Source organism: Microcaecilia unicolor, chromosome 13 (genome assembly GCF_901765095.1).
Source record: "Microcaecilia unicolor chromosome 13, aMicUni1.1, whole genome shotgun sequence".
Classification (NCBI taxonomy): domain Eukaryota; kingdom Metazoa; phylum Chordata; class Amphibia; order Gymnophiona; family Siphonopidae; genus Microcaecilia; species Microcaecilia unicolor.
The window spans coordinates 84,120,153-84,134,955 of NC_044043.1; the positions used below are offsets into that span (position 1 = coordinate 84,120,153).

Below are 14,803 nucleotides of genomic sequence, written 5' to 3' on the forward strand. Positions count from 1 at the left end.
TATTCTACTATCTACTAACAACGACACATTGTAAGCCACATTGAGCCTGCAAAGAGGTGGGAAAATGTGGGATACAAATGCAATAAATAAATAAAAGTAGATGTCAGTGTGTTGTCTACAATGATACCTATGTCCTTTTCCTTGGTGTTGATTCCTAATGTGGATCCTAGCTTCATGTAGCTATTTCATTTGGGTTATTCTTCCAAACGTGCATGACTTAGCATGGATGCCCAGTCTTCTAGCTTTCCAAGGTCCTTGTGCAATTTCTCACAGTCCACATGTGATTCATTTCTGAATTCTTTTGTCTGCAGATTGATCACCTTGAGCGTTGTTCCCATTTCCTTATTTTTAAATGTTAAAAAGCATCGGTCCCAGTACAGATCCTTACAGCATTAAGCGCTTTAGAAGAAAATTACAAGGATTATCCTTTGTCATAAATATTGAATACATCTGCACCGTTCTAGTTTCAACAGCATACATACAAATGGGAGAGACTCCTGAGGAAGGCCCTTGCAGGCTGAAACATGGCTCGTCCCGCCTCTTGTTATGTCCAATAAAGGTGCAAGTTTGCACATCGTCTGTTTCCTCCCCTTCTTTTCGTCACCCTTGTTGTGATTGACTTTTAAATTTTCTGAACATCTAGATACACCGCATCAATTGGTTCACCTTTATCCACAGGTTTATATACACTTTCAAAAGAATATAGCAGATTTGTGAAGCAAGACATTCCTTGGCTGAATCCATATTGACTCTGTCACATTAAAACAAATTTTTCTCTGTGTTCAGTAATTTTGTTCTTTAGAATAGTTTCTATTATTTTGCCTACCAATGATGTTGATCTTACTGGTCTGTAGTTTCCTGGATCACACAAGGAATCTTTCTTAAAATTAGCATTACATTGGCCACCTTCCAGTCTTTAGGTGCCGAGGACAATTTTAGGGCCCTGTTTACTAAGGCACGTTAGTGTTTTTAACGTGCCTGCAATTAGCATGCACGTTAACCGTGTAGGCGCGTACACAGTTAACGTGCATTAAAGATGCTAACGCGCCTATAACGCTGCTTAGTAAACAGGGCCCTTAATGACAGATTACAGATCACCAGTAGTAGATCTGCAATTTAATTTTTGAGTTCTTTAAGTACCGTGGGGTATACCATCCAGTCTTGTAAATTTGGTTTATTACATCTTCCAGGTTCACCGAGATTTCTTTCAGTTCCTCTTTATCATCATCCTTAAACGTCATCTCTGGCATAGGTAGCTGCCGTCCATCCTCCTCATTAAAGACTGAAGGAAAGAATTTGTTTACTTTCTCCCTTAAGGTTTTGTCCTCCCTGAGAGCTCCTTTTCCTTCTTGATGTCACATTGGTCCAACTGAGTCCCTTACAGGTATTCTGCTTCTAATGACAAAAATTCTTGTGAGTTTTTGCTTCTGTGGCAATCTTCATTTCAAATTCTCTTTTAGATTTCTTTTTCAGTAGCTTTGCATCTAGCTTGCCTGTGCTTATGCTGGTCTTCGTTTGGATCCTTTTTCATTTTTTTTGAAAGTTGTCCGTTTGGTTCTAGTAGCCGCTTTCACCTCACCTTTTAACCATCTCTGCTGTCATTTGGCCTTCCAGCCACCTTTTTTGATATGTAGAATACATCTGCAGCTTTTCAGGGGCAAGTTTATAAAGACACTAGTAAAAAAAAGGCCCGTTTCGGTAGGCAATGAAACGGGCGCTAACAAGGTAATCCCCCACCGTCCCTCGCTGTCTCGCTCTGTCCCCTCCGACACCCATGCCTCCCTTCCTTCCGAGTTTCAGACCCCCTTCCCTCCCTTCCAGTTCAAGGCCCCCTCACGCCCCTCCCACCGAGTTACAGACTCCCCCCTCCCTCCGATTTCAACCCCCCTGCCGCGACCCTCTCGACCCCCCCCCTTTCCGCCGAAACCCTCCCCCGCTGCCGTCGCGTACCTGTGCTGACGGGGGACCCCATCCCCGACAGCTGAAGTCTTCTTCTCGTCTGTGCCGGCGTTGCTTGTTGAATGGTCTAATCAAGTTTCTGTCCATGCGTCTGATGTCACCAAACCTTTGACTCCAGCTTTTATATATATATAAATATATATAGGATAAATGTAAGTTTTTAGTTTGAAGCTAGAATTAGAATTGGTATATTTTTACTGACCCCAACTTCACCCAAAATTGCTTCCGACTCCAGACACGCATCTTAGAAAAAAAGGCAAATGTCAATGTATATATATATATTTTTTTTAATGTTGAAGCCTTGCCAGAGTGCATTGTGGTTTCAGTGGATATTATTTGTTTCTTTTTAATATTGGGTCTTTTAGGGTTTCCAGTTGAATTGATTATACTGTTGGGTGTTGTTTTTCCACTTGCAGAATATGGAGAGTACATTCGTCCAGCACAGTGTCAAAGTTCTCCAGGCACTCAACAAGCAGAGAGAGGAGGGCAGATACTGTGATGCTACCTTGGAAGTTGGCAGTCTGATTTTCAAAGCGCACTGGAGCATTCTGGCTTGCTCTAGCCAGTTCTTCCAAAGTTTGTACGGAGATAGGACATCAATCAGTGTAACTCTTCATGAAGACTTTTCTGAGGTCATAGGGCTCCTCTTAGATTTTCTGTACACCGGCAACCTAAGTGTTACAGAGGAAAACGTCAAGAAGGTGCTGTTTGCAGCAAAGGAATTATGTATCTCCGAAGCTGTGGACTTCTGCCAAAACTTTGTGCTGAGGGGTTTGGATGTCGGTGGACAAAATGAAGACTGTTTGAAGGAGCCGGTGGAGTCTGATGACGAAGAAGGTGTGAAAGCGGCGTGGGACACGAGTTCTGCCCAGGAAGCTACGTATGATCATTGCACCAGAAGAATAAAACAAAGCCATGGAGCTACTATGGATGCCCCTGGTCGACAAAAAAGTGTCAGAAGATCAGCTGTCAAAGCACCAGTCTTCAAAACGTCAGATGAGGTGCAGAACAGCCAGGAAGTAAAAGAACTGAGAAGTGACCGAAAAAGAGAAGGAACAGATGACAGGGGCGTCAGCAATGAGGTGAACTTGCCATTTTTGTATAAGAAACATGTTTTTGGTCAAACAAATTATATTCTGTTCTTAAAAAGCTTGACATATTACAACCAGAGCTGTGAAGTTGGTACACCACAAACCTTTGATTCCTCTAATTTTCTACTGTCCAATTCCAGCTCCGACTCTGTCTCCTATTAATATTAGGCTTTAAATTTTTTTTTTATTCTGGATCTAAAGTACTGATACATATAACTTTTATTTACCAGTACTTTAGATCCAGGACAAAGATATGGAATTTATAATTTATAATGTTGTAAGCGTTTATTTTAAAGCTGGAATTGGTACATTTTTACCAATGCCGACTCTGCAGCCCTGATTACAACCCAGAATAGCAGTGATGTGACTGCACCAGGCTTTCAAGAAGATACCTTCATAGTATTCATGGATCAGTGGTTATAGCCAGGGGCATAGCTCTCTCTCCCTCCCTCAGAGATATATAAAGTACAGTGTTTGTGCAGCGCTGCGTACGCTTTGTAGCGCTATAAAAATGCTAAATAGTAGTAGTAGTAGTACAGTGTTGTTTTTTTATTTTAGGGTTATTTTTTTACCTTCCCTTTCATCCCCACATCCAACATCTCTCTCTCTCCTCTCCTAACCCCCCTGCCCCTGATCCCAACATGTCCGCATCTCCCTCTCAGAACCCTCTTTGTCCCTTTCCAGTGTACCTCCAAGGCATCACCAACAGCAGCAGGGGTTCATATTCACTGCCTGCACCGACCCCCACAGGCTTCCCTCTTGCCATTGAGGAAACAGGAAGTGGCATTAGCGAAGTCAGGAAGCAACAGAGGGAAGCCTGCAGGGCTGGCGCAGGCAGCAAATATGAATTACCACTGCTGCTAGCAACACCTGAAAAGTACACCAGGGAGAGATGAGGGTTCAGAGACGGGGGCAGATGCCGGCAAGGAAGGGAGAGAGAGGGGAGTAAGACACCACCGCTGGGTAGGCCTGTGACTACTCAGGCCTACCTGTAGCTACACCACTGGTTACATCTATAACAACAATGGCTTCCAGGAAAATGAGTGATGGCCTGCATAAATTTAAGACATGCCATGATGGGTTAGACCAGTGATCCATCAAAGCCAGTGTCCTGACCTGAGAGTGGGAAGAAAGAAACACCTAAGACAATCTGCTAAATGAATAGACCTGCCTTCTAGAAACTTCCCAAACCTCTTATTAAAATTAGTTGTATTTTAGCTTTGATTGTATTGTCTGACTGCAGATTTCCATAGTTTAATTATACAATCTACAGTTCATTTTAAATACTTTGCTAGTTAAGTTTCATGGAGTGTCCCCTAGTCTTAGTGCTACTGGAAAGAGCCATGATTATAATCCAATGAGCACGGGGAGGCTGAATATATTTGGAGGGCAGTGTCACTAATATTGGTGGATGTAGCTTGGAAAAGGGCAGATAACTTAGAAACGGAGAAAACAATAAGATATTCAGACGGCAGCATTAACCCTGGATATTCAATGCCCAGCTACATCCGTACACTGACATTAAATATCCAGATTTGTGACCGGCCATCTTTTGTGTGGTTAAGTGCGATATTCAGTACTTAACTACCTAAGCAACACCGCATAAAGCTAAGATTGTGTTTTATGGGGTCCAGTTTGACCGCTTAGGCAGTTAAGTGCTGATACCACTTCAAAATTGCTGTCTTTCAGTCTAGCAGTCAGTGACACTAACCAGTTAAAGTACCACTGAATATCAGTGCACAGGTCATTTTAAGCAGCCAGATGGTATTTATTTGTTGTCAAGTCTGCCCATTGAGGTGTTCAGGCATTTATTCACTGGAGGGGCATAGCCAGACCGGCGGGAGGGGGGTCCAGAGCCCGAGGTGAGGGTGCACATTTTAGAACCCTCCCCCTGGCGCCTCCAACCCCCAACCCCGCCGCCACCACCAACTTTGACCCCCCCCCACCCCCCGATGACAACCCTAGCGACCCCCCCCCCCCCCGCGCCGCCATCACCGTCGGCTGCCTTTGCTGGCGGGGGACCCCAACCCCCGCCAGCCGAGGTCCTCTTCTTCCGGCGCAAGGCTTTGTTCTGTTTCTGTGAGTCTGACGTCATGCAAGACGTCAGACTCACAGAAACAGAACAAAGCCTTGCGCCGGAAGAAGAGGACCTCGGCTGGCGGGGGTTGGGGTCCCCCGCCAGCAAAGGTAGGCGATGGCAGCGGCGGGGGGGGGGCAAAAGGGTCGTCGGCATGGGGGTCCGGGGCCAAATCTATGGGGGCCCAGGCCCCCGTGGCCCCACGTAGCTACGCCACTGATTCACTGTGACACTTAATCATACGGACATTTAATCACTGTCACACTTAATGATGTGACTGTTTTATCATATCACATGTAATCCAATAGTGGTGAATGCTTCAAGAAACATTAGTACATCGTTGCGCTTCTAAACCATATTCATTTTGATATAGGTGATGGATCATAAAGTGTTGTTTGGCAAATCCTCAAGAGGGAAACAGACTGTTATCTACAAAAACTTTGAATATATAAAACATCGTGATTATATAAACGGCGGCACTCAATGGCGGTGTCGACTTTACCAGAGCTGCAAATGCCAAGCCCGACTGAAGACTTGCGGTGAAAGGGTCGTCGGTCCGACAGACACAGAACATAATCACGAGTGCAATCCTGTTGGTATCGCTGCTCGTCAGGCTGTTTTTAGCATGAAAGATAAAATAACCGATTTATCTGTGACGTCTACTGTTGCCGTTAACGCTGTTACTATTAGCCTGAGTGATGATGTTTTGATGGCTTTACCAAAACCTCTATCTTTGAAAAGAACTTTGCAAAGAAGTCGCCGTGCCGCACAGAGGATCAGCAGTTTGGCCTTACCACTGACACCTAGCGAGACTTCATGTATCGTCCCACAGCAGTTTGCGGACATGATTCTGTTCGATTCTGGCCCCGATACCTCAGGTGAGGACCGTTTTGATAATTCTCGGCTATAATGAACTTACCTGATGGTTTGGCTAGAGCGAAACTGTGAGTAGCCGGTAGTTCTTTCAAAGTCTGTCCATCATTGTTCTTTAAGCTATACACAGTGCATTTCAGACTAGTTCAGGAGATATTCCAGTTGCTCTGGACTGTGTAGTTTGAAAACAAACATGCTGCTTATCAACGCAAGTGAAAATCCTGGTCCTTCTTGCTTCACTTGAATGAATCTTACAGATCTCACTGCTGCTCCAAAATCATGTATTTAATGAAGCATATCCGAATTTTGTTCTGGGCTGTTACTTTCACCTGTGTTAAAGCATTCTACGGAAGGCTCGGGAACTTGGAATGAAAGGCAATTATGAAATGAGCAGCCAGTTACGTGTTGCTGTTCGTTCCTTGTCTTGTCCTGACGATGTGGCCGAGGCATGCAATCTTCTGGCTGAAAACATGAGAAAACGCCAGAACGCTTATCCTGTTTTGAAAACACCCGTGTACGAGAAGGACGACATGCTGGTCAAGGACGTAACTTTGGTCCTGCTATCCATCAGTTTCGAACGCAGAACCATTATGATCTGCCTGTCAAAGGCCTACAGGGACAGGAAATACAGCAGAAGGCTGGCGTTTCGGTTTGCAGTGTTTCAGTGCCATCGCCCAACAGTCTGGAGTTTCCTTCCCGGGCTTGAGCAGGATGTGCAAGCACAAAAAGACTACTTCTGGCAGGATATTGCTGGCCCACAATAAGTGGATTGAAAACAAAATACTGTGATGTAAAGCAGTGTGTCACGAATGCAGTCTAGGTTCACTGCATTGGTGTACAGCTGCACATCTGTCATGCACTTAGTTCTGTTCAAACTTGTTTCGTACTAGAATATGACACTTCCTGATTTTAATTACTTTCATACAAATCTGTGATTTAACTGTTAGGTTTTACATGATCACGTGACAGTTTTGCAGTGAATAAATGTCCTCGATAGTGTCAAAGGGTCACATCATACTAAGATTTAACACTTAAGTTTTAATTATTTTCAGCATTTACACAAGAGCAAAGCTCTCACTTTTGTCACATTCACTTTATACTTGTTAATTTTTGCTTTGATTTAAAAAAGCGTCAGGATTTGATGTGAGCCTATGACCTATGGGCAGGGCTTTTATTTAATCAAGTTATTCTAGTCGCCCAGCTCCAGGCAACAATACTGGATTTACTGTAATCTTTTGAAGACCGATACGTCATCTTCTGTTGTGTGTTAGCAATGGTACCTAATTAGGACTGTAGTTTGCATACCAAGTGTCACGGTGATTAAATGTCCATGATAAAGAATCAGTGTCTCATACTTACCAATTTTAATTACTTTTGTATGCTTCTGTGTATAAATTGTCACAGTGATTAAGAGGGGCATTTCTGATATGACATCTAAATCCTATTTTGGATGTTTTTCGGAAAATGCTGAAAAATCCAGTAGCGAACGTGGCCATTTTCAAATCAGAAAAAGTCTATCTTTTTGTTTTGAAAATGGCAGTTTGCGAGATGTTCTTGTGCTCAGTGCATCTATCTTTTTGGACCGTTTTCAAAAACGGAAAAATGCACAAAAACAAGCCATTGGGACGTATTTGGGGGGAGGGCAGCATTCTTCGTGGACTGGCCACACTGATATTCCAGCAGAGCAGTGGGGCATCCTAGGGGGCACTGCAGTGGGCTTCACATAAAAGGTCCCAGGTACACATCTCACCATTACCCCCTTATATTGTATGGTGAGCCCTCCAAAACCCTACTGTACCACATATAGTGACACCTGCAGATATAAGGGCTACTTGGGGGAAATCCACTATTTCTGGGATAAGCAGTATAAAATGTTTTGTACATTTTGGGGATCTTGCCGGGTATTTGTGACCTGGATTGACCACTGTTGGAAACAGGATGCTGTGCTCGATGGACCTTTGGTCTGTCCCAGTGTGGCAATACTTATGTACTTGGAATTCTGAATGGAATCTTGCTACTCTTTGGGGTTCTACATGGAATGTTGCTACACTTTGAAATTCTGCATGGATTCTTGTTGTTCTTTAGAATTCTAGAATCTTGCTACTCTTGGGGTTCTACATGGAATGTTGCTACACTTTGAAATTCTGCATGGATTCTTGTTGTTCTTTAGAATTCTAGAATCTTGCTACTCTTTGGGGTTCTACATGGAATGTTGCTATTGTTTGGGTTTCTGCCAGGTACTTGTTACCTGGATTGGCCACTGTTGGAAACAGGATGCTCGGCTCGATGGGTCTTTGGTCTTTCCCAGTATGGCAATACTTACATACTTAAGTATATGAGTAGGGTTTTGGAGGGCTGACACTTTCCACCACAAGTATAACAGTTAGAGTGGGCTGTGGGCCTGGGTCCCCTTCTCTACAGTGCACTGCATCAACCACTAGACTACTCTAGGGACCTGCTTGCTGTTCTGATACGACTGGCTATAACATCTGAGGCTGTCATAGAGGTTGGTATGTACTGTTTCTTTCACATCTTTGGGGGTTGGGAGGGGGGTCAGTGACCACTGGGGAGTAAAGGGGTTGTTATGCTTTAATCCCTCCAATGGTCATTTAGAGCAGCTTTTTGTGACTTAGTTAGTCATAATTGAAACAGGTTTTAGACCAAAACTTTTAGCCCTGGATGTTTTTCCTTTGTTCCATTATGGCAGAAAAATATCCAAGTTTTGGGAACGCCCAATTCCTGCCCCCAACACTCTCCCTGTGATTTGGACGAACCGCAGGTTTCATTAGGTCTTATGTTATCCACACCTTCCTGCAATTAGGCAAACTTTACCAGGCGGCTCTTCTGCAATATCACTACAGAAATGTTAAAATGAAACAGACCGAGGACCAGTCCCCGTGGCATACCATTTGGTAATGCCCTTATCCTTCATTTACCACTACCCTTTGTCACCTCCCGCTCAGCAAAAAAAAAAACCCAAAAAGGTACAAAAACTGCTTACTGAATAATACCAACAAACAGAAAAGCAGAGAGAGTTAAGAAATTTATTGGAACAATACCCGACGTGGCCACGTTTCGTCCTCAGGCTGCGTCAGGGGTAAAACTAGTAGGAGTAGAAGAGAGAACATACTTTTAGGAACAATTAAGGAGTGAATAGGTTTTTAGATTCACTCCTACTAGTTTTACCCCTGATGCAGCCTGAGGGCGAAACATGGCCGCGTCGGGTATTGTTCCAATAAACCTCCCGCTCAGCTACTTTCTAACTCATACCAAGGGTGCTCAGGTTATTTATAAGTTGCCTACAGGGAACTGTGTCAATAGCCTTTTTTTTTTAAATTTGAGCACATCAACACCTAGTGCTGTCCCTTGATCCAACTTTCTGATGCCCAGACAAGACCTACCTCTAGAAGAACCATGCTGTCTCAGATCCTGCAACCCATTGGATTCCAGAAATTGCACTATCATCTGTCTTAGCAATAGGCCAGTACTTTAACAGATATTGGGCATACATGGGACCGGTTGGGAGGTAGGGTAGAAGGAGAGAAACTGGTTTTGTGTTACATGTGGGAATTTATATGCTCTTCTATACAAAGTAAAAAATCTCAACTAGGCAGAAAGATGAGGTTTTACTGCGTTAGTCTGTTCTGTTTGAACACTGGGTCCTAAAGCTGTTGGGTGGGGTGAGGAAGGGGGAGGGGTTAATATGGTGATCCCTTAGGGTTATCGGGAGATTATAAGAGCCAAGACTTCCTGGCTTTAGGTGGTAGCCACTTATAACAGAAGATTGTATCAGGTATGTTTTTTTTACTTGTCTGGTTTTGATTTGTAGTTTATTCCTTTGAATCGCCAATAAAAATTGTTTATAAAATGAACCCAATTATAGGCAACTATTGGTTGTTAAAAGCCAATTAACAGCTAATGTAACAATTAACTGGCACTGTTCAATAACTTGTGCATGCAGCTTTGCAATCTCACCCCCTGATTCTATAAAAGTTGCCAAAAATTACACTCACAAATTTAGACGCACTCCCGATTTGCACTCACAATTTAATAGAATAACAAGTCAATTAGTGCCAGTCATTGGCACAAATTAGATTTAGTTGGGAATTACGCTTGTAAATTTAGGTGCAGCCCAAAAAAGAGGGCACAGAAATGGGAGGTTCATGGGTATTTCAGGGAGGATTGGGGGCGTGGTTTTGAATTACGCACATAAATTTAGGTGCGGGCCTAAAAAGGGGGTGTGGAAATGGGAGGATCATGGGCGTTTTGAGTTGCGCGCGTAATTACGGCATGTCAGTGCTCCGCGTGTAAATTTAAGCACATGTATTTGCTCCACATTTTCATTGGTTCAAATGGCAGTGCCTCTCTCCGCTTAAGCGTTCTTCTGTAAACCACGCTGAACTTTAGACGCAGCTTATAGAATACCGCTTAAGTCGTTTTTTGCCACTGATTTCTTTTAGATGTCATTTATAGAATTTTACCCCTAAGTGTCAAATTGGGTGCCAAAGTTTATATAATTAGGGGTTCTGAGCATTCCAGCACATCTGTTTCATAGTGTGCTAAGTCCTTCGGTTATAAATTGCATGTACTCAAAATTACATATGTTTATTTTAGACAGTGGTCATTATTTTTGTTCAAAGAATTTGATCAGTTTTGACTAAATGGACAAGTTAGACCAGTGGTTCCCAAACCTGGTCCTGGAGGCAGTGCATGGAAAGCTCTCTCATCAGTATTCATTGCAGATATCCTGAAAACCTGACTGGCTGGGGAGCCTCAAGGAGCAGGTTTGGGAACCACCGAGAGTGTATTTATTTATTATTTTATTTATTAGGATTTATTTACCGCCTTTTTGAAGGAATTCACTCAAGGCGGTGTAGAATGTAACTGCTACAGTGTGATATTTAATGATCAATAGAGCTCCCTTTGAAAGTGTGCAGTGACTTTAGGTAATCGGGTCCCTGTTCCACTACAGTGGGAGATACAAGTTGTCGATGTACAAGATGGTGTTACAGTGGAAACTTATGGAAACATTCCTCAACAAACAGATGAAGACTACATTCCTCCGAAAAAGAAAGCTGGCACCAAAAGGAGGCTGTGTCTAGTGAAAAAAACATCTCGCTTGGATCCTTCCTCTGGCCTTAGATCACTACAGGATAAAAATCTTGTGAACCGCAAGGGTGTGAACATGCCAGCGGAGTGTCCTACGTGTCACAAGAAATTCCTCAGCAAATATTATCTGAAAGTACACAACAGGTAAACGTTCATTCCTAAGCCATACTGTGCTCCTGCTTAATGGAAATGAAATCACAAGGCATGTCAACATCTAAGACATACGTACAACGAATGAGAATAAGTGATAAGCAGCAGAGTTCAGCAAGCCATGGCTGATTCCTTTAATTCAAAAGTGTTGTGCTAACATCAGGCATTTCAGTATGTAAAACGTGCCTTTGCTCTGTCGCTTATGCTCATTCCTTTGCACAGATACACTGTCATGCTGTTTGAATGTCTGGATAACTCTCATACTGCTCTGCCCTTGAATCTATTTCTGTGGTATTTTGGGTGCAAGGAGATTTTCCCCTTTGTAATTATAATAACAGTTTCTTCAAATACGGGAGTCTTGGTAGGTTGTGATATCTAGAGATGCTGTAATCTGTGACCTGAAGAGGTTTCTTTTTGACGTTAGCTCCTCAGGAGGCCTGGGAGGTTGTGGGAGTTCTTTGACTTTGTTTTCTGTTATGGTAGTCCTTTAAAAGATGAGAGAAGATCCGCCAGCAAGCGGAGAACTCAAACACCCCACAGTAAAAACAGTAATGTACAAAAAGTGGAAGAGCAACCAAGGATGCCAGAAACTGGAGGATGTTCTTTAATAAAGAATTTTATTGAAGGTTTGAAGACTCGACACAACGTCGTGTTTCGGCCGTCAGGCCTACATCAGGAGTCTGCTGTGCAGAATACTGCAGAGCAATGATGATGGAAGTCCTTTGGAGATCTTACAGCAGTCTCTTGCACGGAGTGTTACTGAATAACAATGAGGATGGATCTTCAGAAGTAACGTGGTAGTCTTTAAAAGACTGTTTTGGAAAAGTCAGTCAAAATCGCTGCACGCACTGCTAGTAATTCAGGTGAAAAAGAATTACTAGCAGTGCGTGCAGCGATTTTTGACGGACTTTTCCAAAAGTCTTTTAAAGACTACCACGTTACTTCTGAAGAACCATCCTCATTGTTATTCAGTAACACTCCGTGCAAGAGACTGCTGTAAGATCTCCAAAGGACTTCCATCATCATTGCTCTGCAGTATTCTGCACAGCAGACTCCTGATGCAGGCCTGACGGCCGAAACACGACGTTGTGTCGAGTCTTCAAACCTTCAATAAAATTCTTTATTAAAGAACATCCTCCAGTTTCTGGCATCCTTGGTCGCTCTCCCACTTTTTGTACATTAGTCCTTTAAAAGATATCGCAACCTACTAAGATTGATTTTTTTTTTTCTCTAGTACAAGCGTATGGCTAGTAGAACTCTGAACTTCAAATCGCAGAAGCAACAAGCATGCACCAGTTTGCAGATGGTTATGATCACGTGAATGTTCACTGTTAAATATTCTAAGTGCCCTTATTCTTCTCTTTTATTAAACTGATCTACTTTAGAAAGCAGAGGGTTTTTTTTTTGTTTGATCTTCTCAGACCCCACATAACCTGCTAAAAAGTAGAATGATAAATGGTAGTTTATCAGTTTCCCGTTATTTCTTTCCATTGTTCTTCTCCATTGTTCTATTCCCTTAACAATATTTTGACTTTGTTTTCGCTTAACTCCTCACAATGTAATCCATAACCAAGTTGTAACAAATTGTATTTCCACCATTCTCAATGTATTGTAAGCCACACTGAACCCGCAAATAGGTGGGAAAATGTGGGATACAAATGCAATAAATAAATAATGTAGAATGACAATTGTGAAATTATTTAGATATTTGAATTTCCCTATTCTGGGATGACCACATGAGATGTAGCTTCTGACTTGAGTGCTTGCTTGTCAGTGTTTCTGAAATCATACTTTTGATATACAGGCCTGGAATAATTCTTGTACACTAGTAACTCTGCCTAGTGACCACACACATTTCAAGAGTTTGAATGCCTTGTGTGGATTGTGCTGGCCTGGAAACTCTTGCTCAATTGAACACTATTTTGTTGTCAATTTCAGGAAGCACACTGGAGAGAAACCCTTCAGATGTTCCAAATGTGGGAAATGTTACTTCAGAAAGGACAACCTCCTGGAACACGAAGCCAGAAACTGTTTGAGTAGATCAGAACAGGTATTTATATTAAAAAGCACATTCCTAGGCAAATTAGTTGACTTCTGGAAATGAGAACAAACTGTGAGGTAGCCAACTTTCAAATGGACTGTGTTGAGATGCCCTTCTGTACCTCTCCACCCCCCCCCCCCCCCCCCCCCCGGTCCTTCTCTGCCAGATGGAAAGTGTCACAGCATAGTGACAAAAAAAGAGGAACACCAAGATCTCCCACAAAACGTGAAAAAACAAAAGTGGAAGTCACCAAAGTATAAATGTTCAAGACTGTAAATAAGCATAAACAGTCCAAAAATGATAATCATAAAGTTTATTCATCTGTAGTTGGAGTGAAGTGTGTCTTTTTCTGTCTATTGGATTGAGGTTCTACCAACTATGGATGAATAAACTTTTTTGTTTTGTTTTGTCATAGCGTAGTGAACCATTTTGAATAGTCCTTTTCTTCCAGGAGCGGTCCCCCAGTCAGGTCCCTGGATTCTCCTAGTGACTAACAGTTGGTCATATATGTGGAAGGAGTGGAATTCATGGCACCTGCTATTCATTATTGTGAAACAAAAATATCTTTTAAAATAAGTGGGTTTATGCTCCTAAGGGCATGCAGTACTAATAAGTGGCATGCAGACATAATTGCATACATGAATTATTTATTCCCCAAGTTTAATGCTACATACCTGCAGGGCTAGCTTTCAGTGTGAGAACTTCAGCCCAGTGCACTTTGGGATTTGTAGTCCTGTTGTGTCAGTAGAAGACCAGAGCTTATATGTAAGAGTACCTGCAGGCATATTTTATTTACCGCCTTTTTGAAGGAATTCACTCAAGGCGGTGTACGATAAGAATAAATCAAACATGAGCAATAGACAATTATGGCATAATATACTACTTACAATGTCATAGTAACATAGTAACATAGTAGATGACGGCAGAAAAAGACCTGCACGGTCCATCCAGTCTGCCCAACAAGACAACTCATGTGTGCTACTTTTGTGTATACCCTACTTTGATTTGTACCTGTGCTCTTCAAAGCACAGACCGTATAAGTCTGCCCAGCACTAGCCCCGCCTCCCAACCACCGGCTCTGGCATAGACCGTATAAGTCTGCCCAGCACTATCCCCGCCTGCCACCACCGGCTCTGGCACAGACCGTATAAGTCTGCCCAGCGCTATCCCTGCCTCCCAACCTCCAGTCCCGCCTCCCACCACTGGCTCTGGCACAGACCGTATAAGTCTGCCCCGCACTATCCCCGCCTCCCAACCTCCAGCCCCGCCTCCCACTACCAGCTCTGCTATCCAATCTCGGTTAAGCTCCTGAGGATCCTTTCCTTCAGGATGTCAACACAATACATAATAGAACATTTTAATAGACAGCGTAGGGAATAAGCAAAGATGGAACATATAGACAGGTAAGAGAGTAAGAGGAGTTAGAAATTAAGGTGAGTAATTTAAAGAAAGCTGCACATGAGGTCAGAGAGATGGCCAGAGAAGAAGAGAGCTCTAAAACCA

At 42.9% G+C, this 14,803-nt stretch overlaps 1 protein-coding gene across 3 annotated transcripts in view; it reads left to right on the forward strand.

Moving 5' to 3' along the window:
- ZBTB48 (zinc finger and BTB domain containing 48) overlaps positions 1-14,803 on the forward strand; it is a 42,997-nt gene that overhangs the window by 4,667 nt on the left and 23,527 nt on the right. For 2 of the 3 annotated variants that reach the window (XM_030186108.1, XM_030186109.1), the window contains exons 2-4: positions 2,376-3,041; positions 10,973-11,253; positions 13,198-13,309. In XM_030186108.1, coding sequence (XP_030041968.1) covers positions 2,379-3,041; positions 10,973-11,253; positions 13,198-13,309 — 1,056 coding nt within the window. In that variant the 5' untranslated portion in view covers positions 2,376-2,378. Of the gene's footprint in view, positions 1-1,190; positions 1,385-2,375; positions 3,042-10,972; positions 11,254-13,197; positions 13,310-14,803 lie in introns of all 3 variants that reach the window. The other variant, XM_030186110.1, reaches the window with a different exon arrangement.